The 16624-nt window shown below is 46.5% G+C and overlaps 2 protein-coding genes across 4 annotated transcripts; both read left to right on the top strand.

Annotated features, from left to right (window-relative positions):
• The first annotated feature begins 2720 nt into the window (after positions 1-2720).
• On the top strand, positions 2721-7986 carry LOC310850114 (basic phospholipase A2-like). 3 transcript variants are annotated; one of them, XM_083751235.1, is made up of 6 exons: positions 2721-2883; positions 3009-3299; positions 4639-4695; positions 5375-5519; positions 6546-6646; positions 7794-7986. In XM_083751235.1, exons 3-6 carry the CDS (start codon positions 4656-4658, stop codon positions 7934-7936), a joined length of 429 nt encoding a protein of 142 aa, XP_083607361.1. In that variant the 5' UTR covers positions 2721-2883; positions 3009-3299; positions 4639-4655; the 3' UTR covers positions 7937-7986. The 3 variants fall into 3 exon arrangements, with proteins under 3 accessions (XP_083607361.1, XP_083607360.1, XP_083607362.1); XM_083751234.1 differs by having other exon boundaries at positions 2721-3299; XM_083751236.1 differs by lacking the exons at positions 2721-2883; positions 3009-3299 and adding an exon at positions 3924-4306.
• Positions 7987-9722: 1736 nt separating this feature from the next.
• On the top strand, positions 9723-15480 carry LOC310850513 (group IIE secretory phospholipase A2-like; the record flags this gene model as incomplete). Its single annotated transcript, XM_083752032.1, has 5 exons — positions 9723-9726; positions 10678-10881; positions 12475-12619; positions 13693-13799; positions 14846-15480. 5 exons carry the CDS (start codon positions 9723-9725, stop codon positions 14980-14982), a joined length of 597 nt encoding a protein of 198 aa, XP_083608158.1. The 3' UTR covers positions 14983-15480.
• Positions 15481-16624: the final 1144 nt, after the last annotated feature.

Here is a 16624-nt window from a genome sequence, read left to right as displayed (position 1 = left end):
GGGTCCTGCCACCATCCATATAGCGCTTGAGTGGCGCTGGTGGCAAACCGCTATGTATAATGCATGTGCAGTGTTGCACACATGTGCTGTATGTAGTGACGTTGCACACGCGCCCTACGTAGCGACACCACGCATGCACCGTATGTAGCGGTGCAACACATTGCAGCCGGCGGTTTGCCCCGCCCCAGGTGTCGGTTAGCCTTTGTTCGCCCCTGTATAACGGGGCGGAGGGGAGAAAGACAACTCACGTTTGTGGAATGCTCTCCCCAGGGAAGTTCACCTGGTGCTTTCATTATACACCTTTAGGCACCGGGTGAAAACATTCCTCTTTAACCAGGCCTTTGGCTGATTGAAACCCCATGCCCTTTTAAAATGTGTTGTGGAAGCAGGGGTTATTGGGTTGTCTTTGTTTTGTATTTTCTGTTTTTTATATTGTGGTTTTATGCTGTGAACTGTTCTGAGACCTTCGGGCATAGGGCAGGATACAAATTATAATAATAAGTACTGCTACTTCTGGCTGGCTTAAGAGACTGCAAGTTACAGACTCTCTCCCCCTCTCCTGCCCCCAGCCATCAACTTAGTTCCAGAATTTATTCCTTAGCCCAAAATCTTGTTGTGTTGTCAGGAAACGAACCCTGGTATTGGGCAATGATTCCGGGTACTTCAATCCAGTGTGAGCGCCTGACCTGTGAATGCGACCAAAAGTTTGTGCAGTGCCTGAAAAAGAACTTAAAGACGTACCAGAAGAAGTACACCTACTTCCCCAACTTTTTGTGCTTTGGCCACCCTCCTCTGTGTCCTGCTGAGCCAAGAATGAAGTGGAGTAGGGAGGCAGTAGGGGGAGGGAGTTTGCATGGGATACAAAATTCAGTTCCGGTTTTGCATTTCCCTAAGGAAGACCTGGACAGAAATGCAGCTGCAACATCGAAAAGCTCCCTTCTTTCAACTTTGCAACGCTTTTCTCCAGCCAAAAAGAACATGTATGAGTTCCGCTCGCCACTTTCCTGCATGAAGCGAAAATGTTTCTCTTCAACCAGGCTTTGGGCTGATTAATATTCTACAGCCTTTTGAATGTGTCTGTGGCAAGGGCGGGGAATCATGTTTTCCTGTTTTGTTTTACTTATTTACCTGTTTTTATCCTGTATTTTATTCTGTGAACTGCAGTGAGATCTTATGATGAAGGGTGGTATATAAATCTAATAAATTAGTACAAAGAAGCTTGTGGTCTTTTCCCCCCTGAAAATGAAAGTCAAGTCATGAAAATTCATCTGCACTTTCCCTCAATATACACATTTTGAAGGCAATTTTCCCTTATAGAAGGCATGTTCTTTTCACTAATATCAGCTTATTCCGTCGGCTCTGTCACCTGGGGGCAGCCATTTCATCTGGCGGCCTCAGTGGGAGATGGGGGAATCAGAAGGTTCGTTCCATCAGTTTTGTCAAAAGCCCAGCCCTATAAGGCCCCTCCTGCCCCCTATTAAACCTCAAAAATATCCTGCTGTACTTGCGTTCCACATCTGCATTGATGCTTTCTTTCCTGGTATCTTCTCCCTCTCTTCTCTTCCTTATTCCCCCCCCCCCCCCGGTTTTCTTATCATTTTAAAATATCAACAACAATTATATGGGGCGGGGGGGGGGACCCAAATGCTGTACATAAAATAAATATAAGTAATATTAGCATTGTTTGGCACACTTTCCTCTTATATACAAAAGATGGTCTTCTCCTCCACTGGCCTGTTAAGGACATCCAGAGCAACCCATGAAACGTGGTTAACTTCTCCCAAAGCCGGTCAGCTCAGCTTGGCGCCTCCCTCAGCTTGGTGCCCCAGCTGGCTGCTGGCAATGCCAAGGCAGACTTTTTCACCAGTGCCACCAGCCAGGGCAGGCCTTAGAGGTGGGTCAGCTGGGGCACCAAACTCAGAGAGGAAGGAAGCACCAAGATGAGTTCAGTGGCTGGCGGTTGTTGTTGTTGTTTTATGTACTGTCAGCAGTGAGCTAGGGGGACAAGAAGAAAGTGCTTGCACTGAGCTGAGGAGTTCAAGATGAATGCTAGGGCATGAAAGGGTCTGAAGAAGATGATCAGGTGTGGCTTCATCGCAGGTGGAGAGGTGAAAATGGGAGCCTAGTGGTGGCAGGGGGAGGAAGATGCAGGAGGTTATCATGGGGGGGGGAGTGGTTCTGTGGAAGCAGGGGTTGCACCAAAGGAGGGGAGAGGAGGGGGCATGTGTTATGTACTGAGCTGAATAGGATCCAAAATGCAGCAGCCTGATTGGTCCCAGAACAATAGGATTCAGAATGCAGCAGTCTGATTGGTCCGCAGGAGCCACCCAATCCAACTCCAGGTGGAAGTGAATCTGCAACCTGACTGGCCTACAGGAGAATCCTAGAATTAGCCAATCACGTGGGGCCCATTGTGTAAATAATGTATATAAAGCAGACATTTCGGGGGAACTGGTATTCCTCACTACTATGAGCTGAAGAAAGAGCATGAAATCCACACTCGACTCCGAGTATATTTCAGCATGGATGTGGGGTTGGAGGTGGAAACAGGAGTACAAAGGGGTAGAAGTGGATGTGGCAATGGGGCTGGGAAGGTGGAAAGCAATCTGAATATTTCCAAGGGGGTGGAAAGGGTTAGGGAGTTAACGTTAACTTCCAAGCATGGGGTGGGGGTGGGGAAGGGTTTGGTGAGTGGGGCAAACAGAGGGACAGCCCCTAGTCCGTTTACTTCTAGAGCCCAACTTCATCTGAACCAGATTGGCAAAACCATCTGAGCAGGCTAATTCTGGGAGTCCCACCGCAGGGGAAGCTAGCTCGTTTTTTGTTTCTGCTTTCCATATTCCTCCTATTAAGCTCCAGCACCAACATTTCCTGCACAACTTGGTGAGAAGATCCTTCTAATAATTGTATAAATGTCCACACCCTGTGGAGAAAGTGACCACTCGGGTTGCGAAAGAAGGATGGCAGCTACTGGTGGTGACCTTTGCTATTTTTCATCATTCTTCTAGAATGAAACCAGGCAGGCCCAGAGGCAAGATCTGTTGTCTTACTAACTGGGGAAGGAACTGGCTAGAGAGGTTTAGGCATGTTAGTCCAGTCAAGGAGTAACTACCTTTCTCACCTGGTTACTGGATATGGGGAAATGGGATTTTCCCCTCACTAACAGTTAAAACTCTCCAACGGACTATAAATCCCAGTTGTCACATTTCTGAGGAGAGAAGGACAACCAAATCACAAGGAAGAAAGGGAGCCAGGTGTGATATCGACCCCCAAGAAGTTTTACGAGGAGGCTAAGCAAAGTAAGTACCGCTGCCGTTGGTTTTGCTTAACGAATTGTTTCTGCTGCACAACAACACCAAGCCATCAGTTTTAGAAGGAAGTTGGACAAATTCGAGGGAGAAAAGGCTCGCAATGGCTGCCGGCCGTGATGGCTCTATTCTGGCTCCACTGACAAAGGCAGCAATGCTTCTGAATTTCAGTTTCTGGAAAACGCAAGTGTGGATCCAGCCACGTCCTTGCTGGGATTTTTCACCCCTGAAAAGAATGGCACCTTCTCCACAAAAGGAATTGATGTTCTCTCATGTAAACCCCCAGTTTTTCATTCATCGGATGAAGACAAAAAGATCTGTCAAAGTTCAATTCTTATCCCCCCCCCCTTCTTAAATTCACTTCTCTACATTTCTGCTTTGTTTTTAAAAAGTCTTCCTGAAAACCCATCAGCATTCTTTGTATGCCCTTCTGACTAACGTTTTTTTGCAGGCAATTTCCCCTGATTGTTTGTTTGCTGACATTTCAAATCAAGTGCTGACAAAACAGATAATGTAATTCAACGGCAACATAAATATTCATTTGAGCTGAAACAAAAAACATTTCTTCTGTGGGTGGCAACGGGGAACAAAACCAAAATGGGTTTCATTGGAGAGGAGTAACACCACAATTGTGACTTCCCTGGCAAGTCTGTCAGATGCCCCTTTTCCCTCAGATCTCCTCCAATGGGCACCACCCCTCTACCTTTCCCTACACTCTTTCTTGGCTCCAAGAGGCAAAGCCCCCCACCCTATGCCTCTTCTTATTCCCCAACACTGCTTGACCCTTCTCCATGCCTCTGTCTACCCCCCACCCCCGCTTCTCAATTCTGCCACCCCCCAGCCTCTCTGGGCCTTGGCCAGACTTGCCACCCCATCTCTGACCTTCTGCTTCCAGGCCTAATCAGACCCCTCTTTCTTGGGCCAATCTGCTCTTTTAGACACCTAATGTTGCCATGCTGCACTTGTATCATTGTCCGAGACGGAAATCCATGCCACAGGTGATTGTGAGGCCAAGGAGCGTGGGGAGGGGAGGACATGCTGGCATTTTTGCTAACAAGCCAGACTCACATAGAACCAAAATTTGATCCGGCCAGCTTCCTAGTTGCAGACCTGTACTTTAAGAAGGAATGGGCCAAATCTCAGGGGTTGACTGCCAGCCTTCCAACCCCACTTCCCCTTCAAACCAATACAACCCTTGGCATTTTACTGTGTTTAGGATGAACTGTTTGTGTTGTTGAGCCATCTTTGGGGGTGTGGGGTGTGGCTGATATCAAAAGGTGGAATGCGGATCCTCTAAACAAATTGAAAAACTGTACCACTTCTGCTTTAGGTCTTTATCAACAGAAGATGAAGATCTTATGGGGATCAATGGTGTTGCTGATTTGCAGTAAGTGGAATAATAGAATAGGGCGGGAAAGGGATCCAAGGATCATCTAGTCCAACCCCCTGAAATGCAGGAATCTAAAAGTAACAGGGAGAGGAGAGATTAAATTATGTTCTGCTAACAAAAGGAAGGGGCCATACTTTTTTTTTAAAGTGTACCCCCCTTCAAACTTGACAAAGCCTACTTCTGAGGAGACCTTCATAATTTTGGGGAATTCTAATCTGAGCAACCGAAGTCAAAAGTGAAGCAGGTTGGTCTTCTTGATAAATTAATCCAGAAAGCATTTGCTTCTCCAGCCATCATCAGCTGTGGCTTCACCTACCCCCACCCCCATGTGGCTCCCAGCAGATTACCTCTGAGAGGATACAGCCCCCAATGGCGGGTGGGGGGGGGAGGTTGCCCACTTCTGACATGTATCAAATCCTAAAATGTATTAAAAATGCTACACAAGGTATAATTCATTTATGGATACCACCACCACAAAATGTAGTGATAGCCGCTAGCACAGACCAATTTATTAACGAAGAGAGGTGGATCAATATTTGCTAGAGAGTATTTGCCCCCTTTTCAGGAGCACCGAATACCGTTTGGTAGAAGGGAGAGGTGGAGAAGCACAACAGCCAGGACAGATCCCTTTCCCTAATAAGCCACGCACCTGACGCCTTGTCCCGTTTCTTTGCAGGTGTTTTGGCAGTAAATGGGAACCTCTTTCAGTTTGGAAGAATGATCCAAAAGCTCACTGGGAAAACGTCTTTCCCCCACTACACCACGTACGGGTGTTACTGCGGGGTGGGTGGCCAAGGCAAACCACGAGACGACACCGACCGGTAAATCAATGGCTTGTGGGTTGTTGTTTTTTACATAACTGATCACCTCATTATCAAAGAGGCGCTGTACTGGAAAAGATTTGTTGGTGTGTGTTGGTTGTTCTAGCCAGTTGGGGGGGGGGTATTGAGTTGGTTCACCACACTGGGGGCTTTCATTTCATTGATTTGCTTTTTTATAAGGATATCCCACTGGGTTATCCTCAGAAACACCCCCCTTCCCCAGATAGGCAGAAGGTTCTGAAATGGGAAGTTTTGAAACAAGAAGTCAAAAGGTAGCCCATGACCACATTCACACCATACATGAAAAGCTCTATGAGACCACTTTAAAAGTCATGGTTTACCGCAAAGAATTCTGGGAACTGTAGTTTGTCGCTGAGAGTTGTTAGGAGACACCCCTTTTACCTTGGCAAAGCTACAGTTCCCAGCTTTCTCTGGGAAGAGGAAATTATTGTTAAACTACTCTGGGAATTGTAGTTCTAGGAGGGGAATAACTCTTGGCACCCTTAGCTCCCACCTACAGCTCCCAGAATTCTTTATTGCCCCTGGTAATGAAGCAATAAAAGAACAAGATGGGCACCCCCCCTTTAATTCCTGATTGTCACCATTTGATAAACTCATGGGCGTAAAATAGTACCGTTGTTTTAATTATCGGTGCAACTGATGCGTGTACCTTAGACAGTGGTACCTCGGGTTACAGATGCTTCAGGTTACAGACTCCGCTAATCCAGAAATAGTAGCTCGGGTTAAAAACTTTGCTTCAGGATGAGAACAGAAATCGTGCAGTGGCGGCGCAGCAGCAGCAGGAGGCCCCATTAGCTAAAGTGGTGCTTCTGGTTAAGAACAGTTTCAGGTTAAGAAGGGACATCCAGAACGTATCAAGTTCTTAAGCCGAGGTACCACTATACCTATTTTTTTATTAAGATGTGTATAAATAATCAAATAATTATAAAAGGAGCATCTTTAGCTCCCTCACGCAGGTGAACAGTGTAGATTTGTCTAAAGGAGATTTCTCTTCCTTCTCCACAGCTGCTGCCTGGCCCATGATTGCTGCTATGAAAAGCTGAAGGACTGTAACACCAACACCGACATATACAACTATTCCATCGACGATGGAGTTATTACTTGTGGTAAGTAGCGACAGGAGAAAAATTGGGTTGCATCCCTTGCTTTTTGGAGGACAGACAATTCATACATACCATGAACTAAATGCTATTGTGCGCCTGCCGATCCATCGAAATTTGCACTCTTCTGACAGATGGCTATCCTACCTTTGTTTAAAATGAATCATAGTAACAGTAGAGTTGGAAGGGACCCCAGAGATCCTCTAGTTCAAACCCCTGCAAAGCATGACTCACAGCTAAAGAATCGTAGAATCATAGGCTTGGAAGGGAACCCCAAGGGTCATCCAGCCCAACCCCCTGCGATGTAGGAATCACATCTAAAGCATCCCTGAGAGATGGCCATCCAACCTCTGCTTTAAAACCTCCAATGAAGGAGAGTCCACCACCTTCTAAGGAAGTCCGTTCTCCACTGTCGAACAGTAAGGTTTGCATCCCAAATTCAACCCCTGGCATCTCCTAGTACAGCTGAGAGAGACTCCTGCTGGACCTGTCGCTGGGGACCTTCTGCATGCAAAGCAACTGTCCTGCCACTGAACTATGGCCCTTCTCCATGTTCCTTGTTGGTAGCTGCCCAAAGCACATCGCCACAGAATCACTGACTTAGTTGATCGCATTTTTAGCCTCCACTTCCTCCGAGCACCTCCCTGCCATCTTCCTACCAACCCTATAAGGTTGATTACTCCGAGAGAGCGGTTACTCTGCAGGGAGGGGGCATGGCTCAGCTACAGAGCACCTGCCTTGCATGCAGAAGGTCCCAGCTGGCCTCTCAAGGTAGGGCTCAGAGAGACTCTTGCCTGCACTTCCGGAGAGCTGCTGCCAGCCAGTGTAGACAATACCCTGCTAAATGGACCAGTGGTCTGACTCAGCATAAGGTAGCTTGCTATGTTCCTACGCATTAAGGAGGAGGCGTGGCTCTGTGGCAGGGCACAAAGTCCCAGGCTCAATCCATGACATCTCTAGGTAGGGCTGGAAAAGACTCCCTGTTCAAAGCCCTGGAGGGCTGCTGCCAGTCAGTGTAGACAGTATTAAGCTAGGTGGGCAAATTGTTTGGCTCTGCATAAGGCGGCTTGCTAGAAGCCACAGATGCAGCCCTCAGTTGTTTGCAGGAAGGGCAGGATGACAACATGACAGGCTCCCTCTGTTCTCTCAACAGGTGAAGGAAGCAGCTGTGAAAAGCAGATCTGTGAATGTGACAAAACAGCAGCCCTCTGCCTGAAGGACCACCTGGACACTTACAAGAAGGAGTATCGCTTTTACTCTGACAAGAACTGCAAGGAAGGGCCGATGAAGTGCTGAGCTCAGCCCCTGCAGGCCCAAAGCTGCATTGCAACTCCTCTTCAAAAATAAAAAAATGAAGCTTGTAGTCATTGTGCGACGTTGTCCTTTCATTGGGAGTTTGGGGAGCAACTCAGCTTGATTTACGGAGCCCAGTTAGCTGAGGGAGGGTGCTCTCTCCTTTTGAGGGTCGCACATCAACCACTCTCATCCCCATCGCTCAGCTCATGGCGACCCCGACCCAATGACAGCTTTCTTCTTTGCGTTCGGTCACAAGTGACCCTATCAATAGACTCCATTGTGCAGAAACTAGTTTCGAACAGGTCCGCCAGGAAATGTGAGCTCCTATCATACTGCTTTGTGCCTCTTGACTGATCAGGACATCCGGAAAGCAAGACAATACATCAATCCTGAGTTAAAAGGGTGTGTGAGCCTTTAGTGAAAAGCTGTAATTGAGCGGTGGAGCATCTGCTTTGCATGCAGAAGGTCTCTGGTGCAATTCCCAGAGGCATCTCCAAGTAGGACTGGAAGAGAAAATCTGCAGAGTCACTGCCAGTCTGTGTAGACAATAATGAGCTAGAGGGAACAATGGTCTGAGGTGGCAGAAGGCAGTTTCCTGTGGCCCTGTGTAACTGGGATCCTGATGCCCAACAGCTCCTTCTGTATTTCTGTGGGATGTGTTGGGTTGAGGCCTAAGCTGGGTGGACCAATGGTCTGACTTCGGAAAAGGTCACAAAATGGCCACTGTGGGATGTGTGACATACCCTCCAACATTACTCCAATAAAAATTAGGAATGTCCTATTCCATAATAATAAAAATATTATTTATACCTGCCCATCAGACTGGGTTGTTCCAGCCACTCTGGTGGCTTCCAACATATATAAAAACATCATTAAACATTAAAAAACCTTCCCTTTACAGGGCTGCCTTCAGGTATTTTCTAAAGGTATAGTTACTTATCTCCTTGGGCATAACTCCAGAGCCTCCAACATTTCTCTGATGAAAATAGGGACGTCCAAAGGAAAAGAGGGACATTCTGGGATCAAATAAAAAACCAGGACCCCTTCTGTAAATCTGGGACTGTCCCTGGAAAATAGGGACACTTGGAGGGTATGGCAAAAGGGCTGCCACATCTAAAAAGGGACAAGACCCAAAAATAGGGCGTGCAAAATGGGGAATAGGGCCTATACATCAGCTCCTAACTGATAGAGAGAAATGCTTTGCCCCTCTTCTCTGTTCACAATGGAGTGTCCCTATCCTAGCATCTGCTGAAACATGGGCATGTTTAATAGGCCATGTTCAAAGCTGGAAATGCTAAGTCAATGCAAAGAGGAACTGAGCAGGAAGAGCAGCCTCTTCCACACTGTGGAGGTTTGAGGGGCTATTTATGGAGACCTTTTGTGGGAGCCGCAAGAGGTGCTGGCCTGCACACACGCACCTGCAGGTGCCAGGTTGGCAACCCCCGGATCTTCCCAGCAGGCTTCACTGATCACAGCACGAGGGGTGGAACAAGGCAGCAACAGGAGTGAAAGCTTGTCTCAAAAGAAGCGTCCTCAAGTGCAGGAAGACCGCAGAGAAGAAGGCAATAGCACACCTTGCCTTGGTGCAGATTCCTTTGGTGCAGTGTTTTACCAGTCCTTTGCACAGGACAACAGAATCTTGATGCAATCTTCGTAACACTGTGCAATTGCACCAAGGTTCCTTTTTGGCAGTTATGCATCAGTTACACACACTGAATACAGGTCTGGCCCTACCATTAGGCAGAAGGCAGTGGTGAACTCCAGTGACAGGGAGCGGCAGTGAAGTATGGGTGAGCCCTGTGGCCTGCCTTGCAGGAGCAGAAGAAAACACTATCCCATCACCAGTGTTTAAGTAAGATACCTGTCCAGCCAGGTTCTTTACACATAATTCTTTGTTTAAAAATTCAGTTTTACACTATACATTTGAATTCAAACAATAATATTAAACATCAACATATAGGATTCCCTGAATCCTTAGACTTCCCTCCACCCCTCCATGGTTTCCATAATCAAACTTTATCTCCTGCATCATATAATTTCTCTATTTTTCTTTTTTCAAAAAAACAACAACAATTTTTACCTTTAATACATTTACAAGTGTTACTAAAATCCTGCCAAAGTTTTTAATTGTTTGCAGTGTTCTCTTAGGTAACTTGCAAATTTTTCCCATTCCTTATTAAAGTTGACCAGGAAGATAGAATCTTTACACATAATTCTTTGCACATAATTCATGTCAGGCACCAAATGGCAGATTCAGAGAGGAGGCGGGAGGTCAGTGTCTTAAAAATGCACCAACGGAGCCAGTTCCTGCACTCCTTGCTAGTGTGTTTGCAGTGCACTGTCCTCCTCACCGCCTCAGTCCTCCTCCTCCTTCTGTTAAGAAGCAGTAACAAACCCGGTGGGAATCTAGCATAGAGCCTCTGCTGCATCCAGTGAGGTAGGCTGCAACGGAATGATCAGGAACACTTCCCAACCCGTGTTGAAGTGTGTGAGTACACCCCGGTAGGCCCCAGTGAGGATCTAAAGCCTCTCAGCTGGGTCCTCTGAGATCTCCTTCTTGGGGGAGGACCACGCCACCTCAAAAAGGAGTTTCACCGCATCTCTCACCACCGTAGCTGTGACATGTGTCCCTGGAATTTGGGGACTAGTTTGGCTCTATGGATGGGCAAGTCCCGGGAACACCTTCATGTACTCAAGGGCCCTTAGTGAGAACTGTCAATATTGATATATCCTTTCCTAAGGCTATGGAGTGAACTGGCACAGAACAATAGTGTGTGTGTGTGTGTGTGTGTGTGTGTGTGTGTGTGTGTGTATGGTATACTGTAGCTTGCAACTTCCTGACTTCTTCTGTCCTATTCTAAGGAACATTCGTTTCATTCTACTGATTTGGACAAACCGTGCAAGGATGGGGTGTTCGTATGGGGTCCTCCTGCTTCTCCTATGTGGTAAGTGCATGTTCAAGACAGTTGCATGTCTAAAGGATGCCAAATCTAAATTTTCTAATACCTCAGTACAGAAGAAGAGTTGCGTTGGTCTGTTTTAACATTTTAGCAACCAAGATTCACGCATGTTCTTTTCTTTTCTTTTTAAAATTATTTTTATTAAGATTTTACAAGTTTTAGCATAATCAAAAATTCAAATTACATTTTACATTTTCAGTTAACACCCCCGACTTCCCCCAGCTTCCCTTTCTTGGTTTATAGCACATTTATTTCTTCTGCTTATAATTTTATATGCCTTATCTACTAAAATTAAAGTTGTACCTTATCAATCTGTTCTTAACACTTTAATTTCATTTTTATATTTTCTATTTATATTTGTCCGTTGTAACTGTATTATTCGAATCCTGCAAGTGAGTTCATTTCAATGCATTGTTTCTGTATATACATCATAATAGGTTCCCAATCTTTTTTGAAGTCATTGTTGTCCTTATCTTTGAGTCTCTCAGTTAGCTTCGTCATTTCAGTGTATTCCATCAACTTTTCTTGCCATTGCTCTTTCACGCATGTTATTTTCAAGGATAGACACTGTACTTGCAATGACATGAACTGTCCCTCATGTGTGCTATTATTCCGTAGATTTTAGCAAGTGGTTAGACTGTAGACCAGCATTCCTGAAACTGTAGGGCTTCTCCGCATTATAGGAGGAAGACATGAACCTAAAAGGAACCAGGGAGGAGTGATGAAAGAAAAGGGGAAGAAAATGCAAATTAAATGTATGGAGGTCGGGGAGAAGAATTGACAGAAGAGCAGTAAAAAGAATTTTCCGGGTGGCAAACCTGAAATGAAAAATCCTTCTAAAACCAGATCACCCAATTCTGCCTGAAGTGGTGAAGGCAAATGAAAATAGTTCCAGAGCTAATGTCTGTGCTTAGTTTGATGAAAGCTGAACTTCCTGCCTCAAGGAAATCACTGTGGCGTAGGAGATGTGTGATTTTTGAGCTTGTGTGTATGCTATTTCCAAAAGAGGGTTTAGATAGGGATGTTGCTCATTGCCAGCTGATGAGCCAGAAACATCACCTCCTGCCATTTTGTGACTGGCAAGCCCTTGTTGTTTTAAGCTCCCTTAGGTGGGCCAGAAATTCTGCAAAGCTCTGCTTTCAATCCATGCAAAGTTCAGGCTGAGCAACGCAACAAAACAGGAGCACTGGGATTTCCCTTCCCTGTGAGGAAAGGTTGCAGTGCTTGGGACGTCTTAGTTCAGACACAAAGCGAGTGGTATATGACATGATGGAAGCATGTACAATTATGCATGGCAAGAGGAAAGCGGATAGAGAAAAGTTTTCCTCCTTCTCTCTTAACACCAGAATGGTGAAGCTGAAAGTTGGAGGATTTGGGACAGATAAAAGAAAGTTCTTCATGCAGCGCAGTGTTAAACCATGGAACTTCCTCCAACAGGAAGCAGTCTTGGCCACCAGTTTGGATGTCAGTTTCCCATTGAGGCATCTGCCTGGTCACTGTGAGGACAGGATGTTGGTTAAATGGACCCCTTTGGCCTGAGGTTCTTCTTAGGTTCTCAGGCAGGCTTCTTGCTTTCAGCTGTCTCCTTAGGAAGCAGCAACCTGATCCAGTTTGCGGATATGGTCCGTCAGCTGACGGGAAGGCTGCCCTCTCTCTTTTACAATGGGTACGGATGTTACTGTGGACTTGGAGGATCCAGAAAGCCCATGGATGAAACTGACTGGTGAGCGGGACTCTCGCTGAGAACAAGGGGTGAGGGAGAAATGGGATTCCGTTCTTTGCATTTAAAGGCAAACCTATCTAATTTGCACTCCCTGAAACGAAACACAAACGGAAATGCAGCCATTATGAAATTTGCACTTTGACCAAATTTGCAGTACCATCCTTCATACTAGTAATGCATTCAAATATGCATGGGGCAGGGTGTATGCATAAATATATATTGGTGGAAATAGCATACCAAAATGCATCATATGAGGGGAAATTGCAGCACTTGCCGCCAACTCATGCTTTTGGGATGCTGATGAGGAAGTTTTCTTCTTCTTTGGCAATCACTCATAACCAAGTAAGTTTGTCTTAACAGTGAGTTAAGTGACTGTGGAGGCCAATTCTGGATCCACACATCCTTCCACAGTGGGGACATAGGTTTCTGGGCTGGAGTTGATCATGGTGAGGGATTGCCAAGTTTGCCTTCCTCTTAGCTCGTTTCTCCCTTTTGTCCTGAGTTTGAGCATCTTCAAAGTCCATGACACCTTTGGTAAAGGCTGTTCTCCAATTGGAGCGCTCACATACCAGTGTTTCCCAATTGTCAGAGCAGGTGGCACTGTGGGCTAAACCACTGAGCCTCTTGGGCTTGTTGATCAGAAGTTTGGGGGTTTGAATCCCCACGATGGGGTGAGCTCCCATTGCTCTGCCCTAGCTTCTGCCAACCTAGCAGTTCAAAAACACACCTGTGCAAGTATATAAATAGGTACTGCTGCTGCATTTTGGTGTGCTCTGGCTTCTTCCATGATCCTCCGTGCACCAGTAGTGGTTTAATCATGCTGGCCACATGACCCAGAAAGCTGTCTATGAACAAACGCCAGCTCCCTTGGCCTGAAAAGTGAGATGAGCGCCACACCTGAAACATCCTCTGTGAAAATCAGTCTGGATTATGGGGGCATCATCCAGACTAATCCCACCCTCCAAAAAAACCACACCCCTACAGCGTGAATAATAGAGAATGCACCTAATCTCTCTGTCTTAATTGTCTTCCTTATGGCCTGAAGTAATCGGTTTGATCTGTGCTGCTTCCAGGTGCTGCCATAACCACGATTGTTGCTATGGAAAGTTGGAAAAACTGGGTTGCAAACCCAAACTAGAGCTTTATACCTACTTTATCGGGAAGAGCAGAATCGTGTGTGGTATGTGTGAACATGGAGTATGTTTGGGGTGGCTGTAGATACTTGGATGACAGCTAGAGATGGGTGAGAAAACCAGTTCACTCCCCAGTGGGCTTCTCTGCTGGCTGTTAGAAGCTGACTCCCGAGCTGAAAAGGGTTCCCCGCCTCCCTGCTTCAAGGAAAGGTGTGGCAAAGAATTAGGAAGTTAACTAAATAAGGCAACTAAAGCAAGCAAACAAAAAGCAAACATGCAGGCACAAAGTCAACAAGGATGTGGGGGCTTTTCAGTGTTTTTCAAGGTTTGGGCAGAAGTCATGGGTATGTCTAAAGTGCAATTGTCCCAGACTGGTTGGACATGGAGGAGTGTTGGGAGGTACCAGCTGGGGAACCCACAGGGGAAGAAAGCTCAGAGCCAGGGGATTGGTAGTGGGACAATGATGAGTTGTCAGAGGGAGACGTCTGGGAAGAGGAAGTGTCAAAAACAGAAGAGGTAACAGGGCTTAGTGAGCAGGGGGAGTCTGCGGCAGAGAGCAGTTCAGAATCAGAGCTAAAAGCTGCAGCAGGAGAAGGGGATGAGGGAGGCCAATAGGCAGAGAGGAGTCAGGTTGGTGAAGAAGCATGGGTGTTTCCTCCTGCTGCTGTGACAAGTTCCTCTCCCCCCCTCCCCCCCCCCCGGTCTCCCCAACCAGGAGAGGCACCAAGTGGGAGGAGCAAAGGCAGGCACACCAGCAGAGTCTCAGATTGCTTGAGGAGGAGACTTAGGCAGCTGTGGATGGCAGGGACTTTCAGACAACTGCCTCATAGGGGCAAGGCCTGCTGCTGAGCTCATTAGGCCTGGCATCCCTGTGCAGATCCTGATTTTTTAATTAAAAAGTACTTTTCTTGCTGTGTGTTATTTACTGCTGGCTTGCTCCTGACAGCAATGAGCTCTTGGCTCTTTGGGAAAAGGTTTGTTGAGGCCAAGGGGGCACAGTTGGAAATGGTAAGAGACGCAAAGAGACAAGTGGATAAGTCCCACTCCTGGGATGTGCAGATCTATCTCAACTTTTGGCTCTTTTGTCTTCCAGGTGGAAGGACAATGTGCCAGAAGATGACCTGTGAGTGTGATAAAGTAGCCAGCTTCTGTTTCCAAAAAGCCGCCTATCACATCAAATATGCCTTTTACCTAAACATTCTATGTAGAGGCCCCACGCCTCCTTGCTAGGATCCCGGAAACGCTGCTTTCTCAACTGCCTTCCTGAAGGTGGTGCAGTTAAACATATCCTCTTGCTCAATGCTTATTCCATCCCATCATTTCTTAGAGTCAACCTTGCAGCGCCATTGTCATCACCTGACACACTTGAGATGCTGTGGGGGCCTCAACAACTGGGCAGGCCGCACCACTCCTACCTCTCCTGGGCCTCCAGCACCTGGCAACTTGGTCTGGCAGGCGCTCGCCATTTTTATTTCCCACAGTGCCCTTAGTGTCGTGTCACTCCAGGGCATTGTTGGAAATTTCAAGCACAGCTTCTCCACCTCAAGTGAGCCCCCCTCAGACTTGGAATTGACCCTACCAGCTGATCTGGCCTCAACCCCAAACTCGTTTTTCAAGTGACTTAATGATGAATTGTTCTTAGAAATGCTTGTAAGCCACCCTGAGATCTATACTGATAGGCAGTTGAGAAGCTGCAGACATGAGTAAATAAAAACAAATAACATGGAATTCATGGTCTCCTCCATAATTTCCCAAACCGGAACAGAGTATTTGGGGGGTGAACAAAGCTGCAATGGAGTATCAGCTCGTCTGACACATACAGAAGAACGAGGTTTTTAGGACTGAGCTACACTACTTTGAACTGCAGTTGGGAGGTACCTTTTTGAATGCTTCCCCTGCATTTAATAAAAAAAAATAGCAAGTAGAGAAGAGGTTCAGCACAATGAAGAGCAAGGTAGGGCTTGAGGGCTACTAGCCACAATGACTATACTGTACTCTGCCTCCACAGATGAAGGCAGTTTTACCACTGAGAGTTTGTTGCATGTAACCAGTGAAGGCATGGACAGTAGCCAAGCAGTTCCCACGAGAACCAAAAAGTATCCAGCTAGAGACTCCAGGGCAAGCGGATGAAGAGCAGGCACTACTGACAAGCGGAGTCTAATCTGTGATCCCAAAGTGGGCATTAAGTAGCATGAATACTCGTGGGATTTGCTGCCCTGCCTCAAAGGCTGAGCAAATGTCAAGACCAAATATTTATCAAGCCCAAACAGGTTAAATAAGGGATCTGCCCTCAGGAGGAAAGATATGCGCCAAACACCGTAGGCAGTGAATATTATTTCTAGAGCCCTGAAATGTTTGCTCCACTTGGCTGAGTTCACCAGATGTTTGCAGGCAAGGTTAGTTCAGGACAATGTTGATCTTGTCTTATGATTTCGTAAACAGATCCCAAATATACTCAAAAGAAGCTATGGTATTTTGCTCATCGTTCAAATGGACATATCCTTTGCAAATTCTTGCATTTCAGTTGGCATTGGAATTTGATAAATCTCAAATTATACTGCAAGGTGGGCTAAACTGCCTGATGTGTCCAACACGTTTTTGCTTGGGGAACACAAACACCTTGCTGTCCCTGTTCTTCCAAGATATGGGTCAAACACTCTACTATCTTCAGGGTTACCCAGAGGCAAACCACTCCACTACATGTGGCGTGTGTGTGTGTGTGTGTGTGTGTGTGTGTGTGTGTCAGGGTGGTTTAGTGACTAGAGTGCCAGACCAGGACTTGGAGACCAGGGTTCAAATCCTCACTCAGCCATGAAGCTCCCTGGATGACCTCAGGTCAGTCACACTCTCTCCACAGGAGTGTCATGGGAAT

This window comes from Podarcis gaigeae (genome assembly GCF_964106915.1).
Source record: "Podarcis gaigeae genome assembly, chromosome: 8".
Lineage (NCBI taxonomy): Eukaryota > Metazoa > Chordata > Lepidosauria > Squamata > Lacertidae > Podarcis > Podarcis gaigeae.
This window is presented reverse-complemented; position numbering and strand designations above follow the sequence as displayed.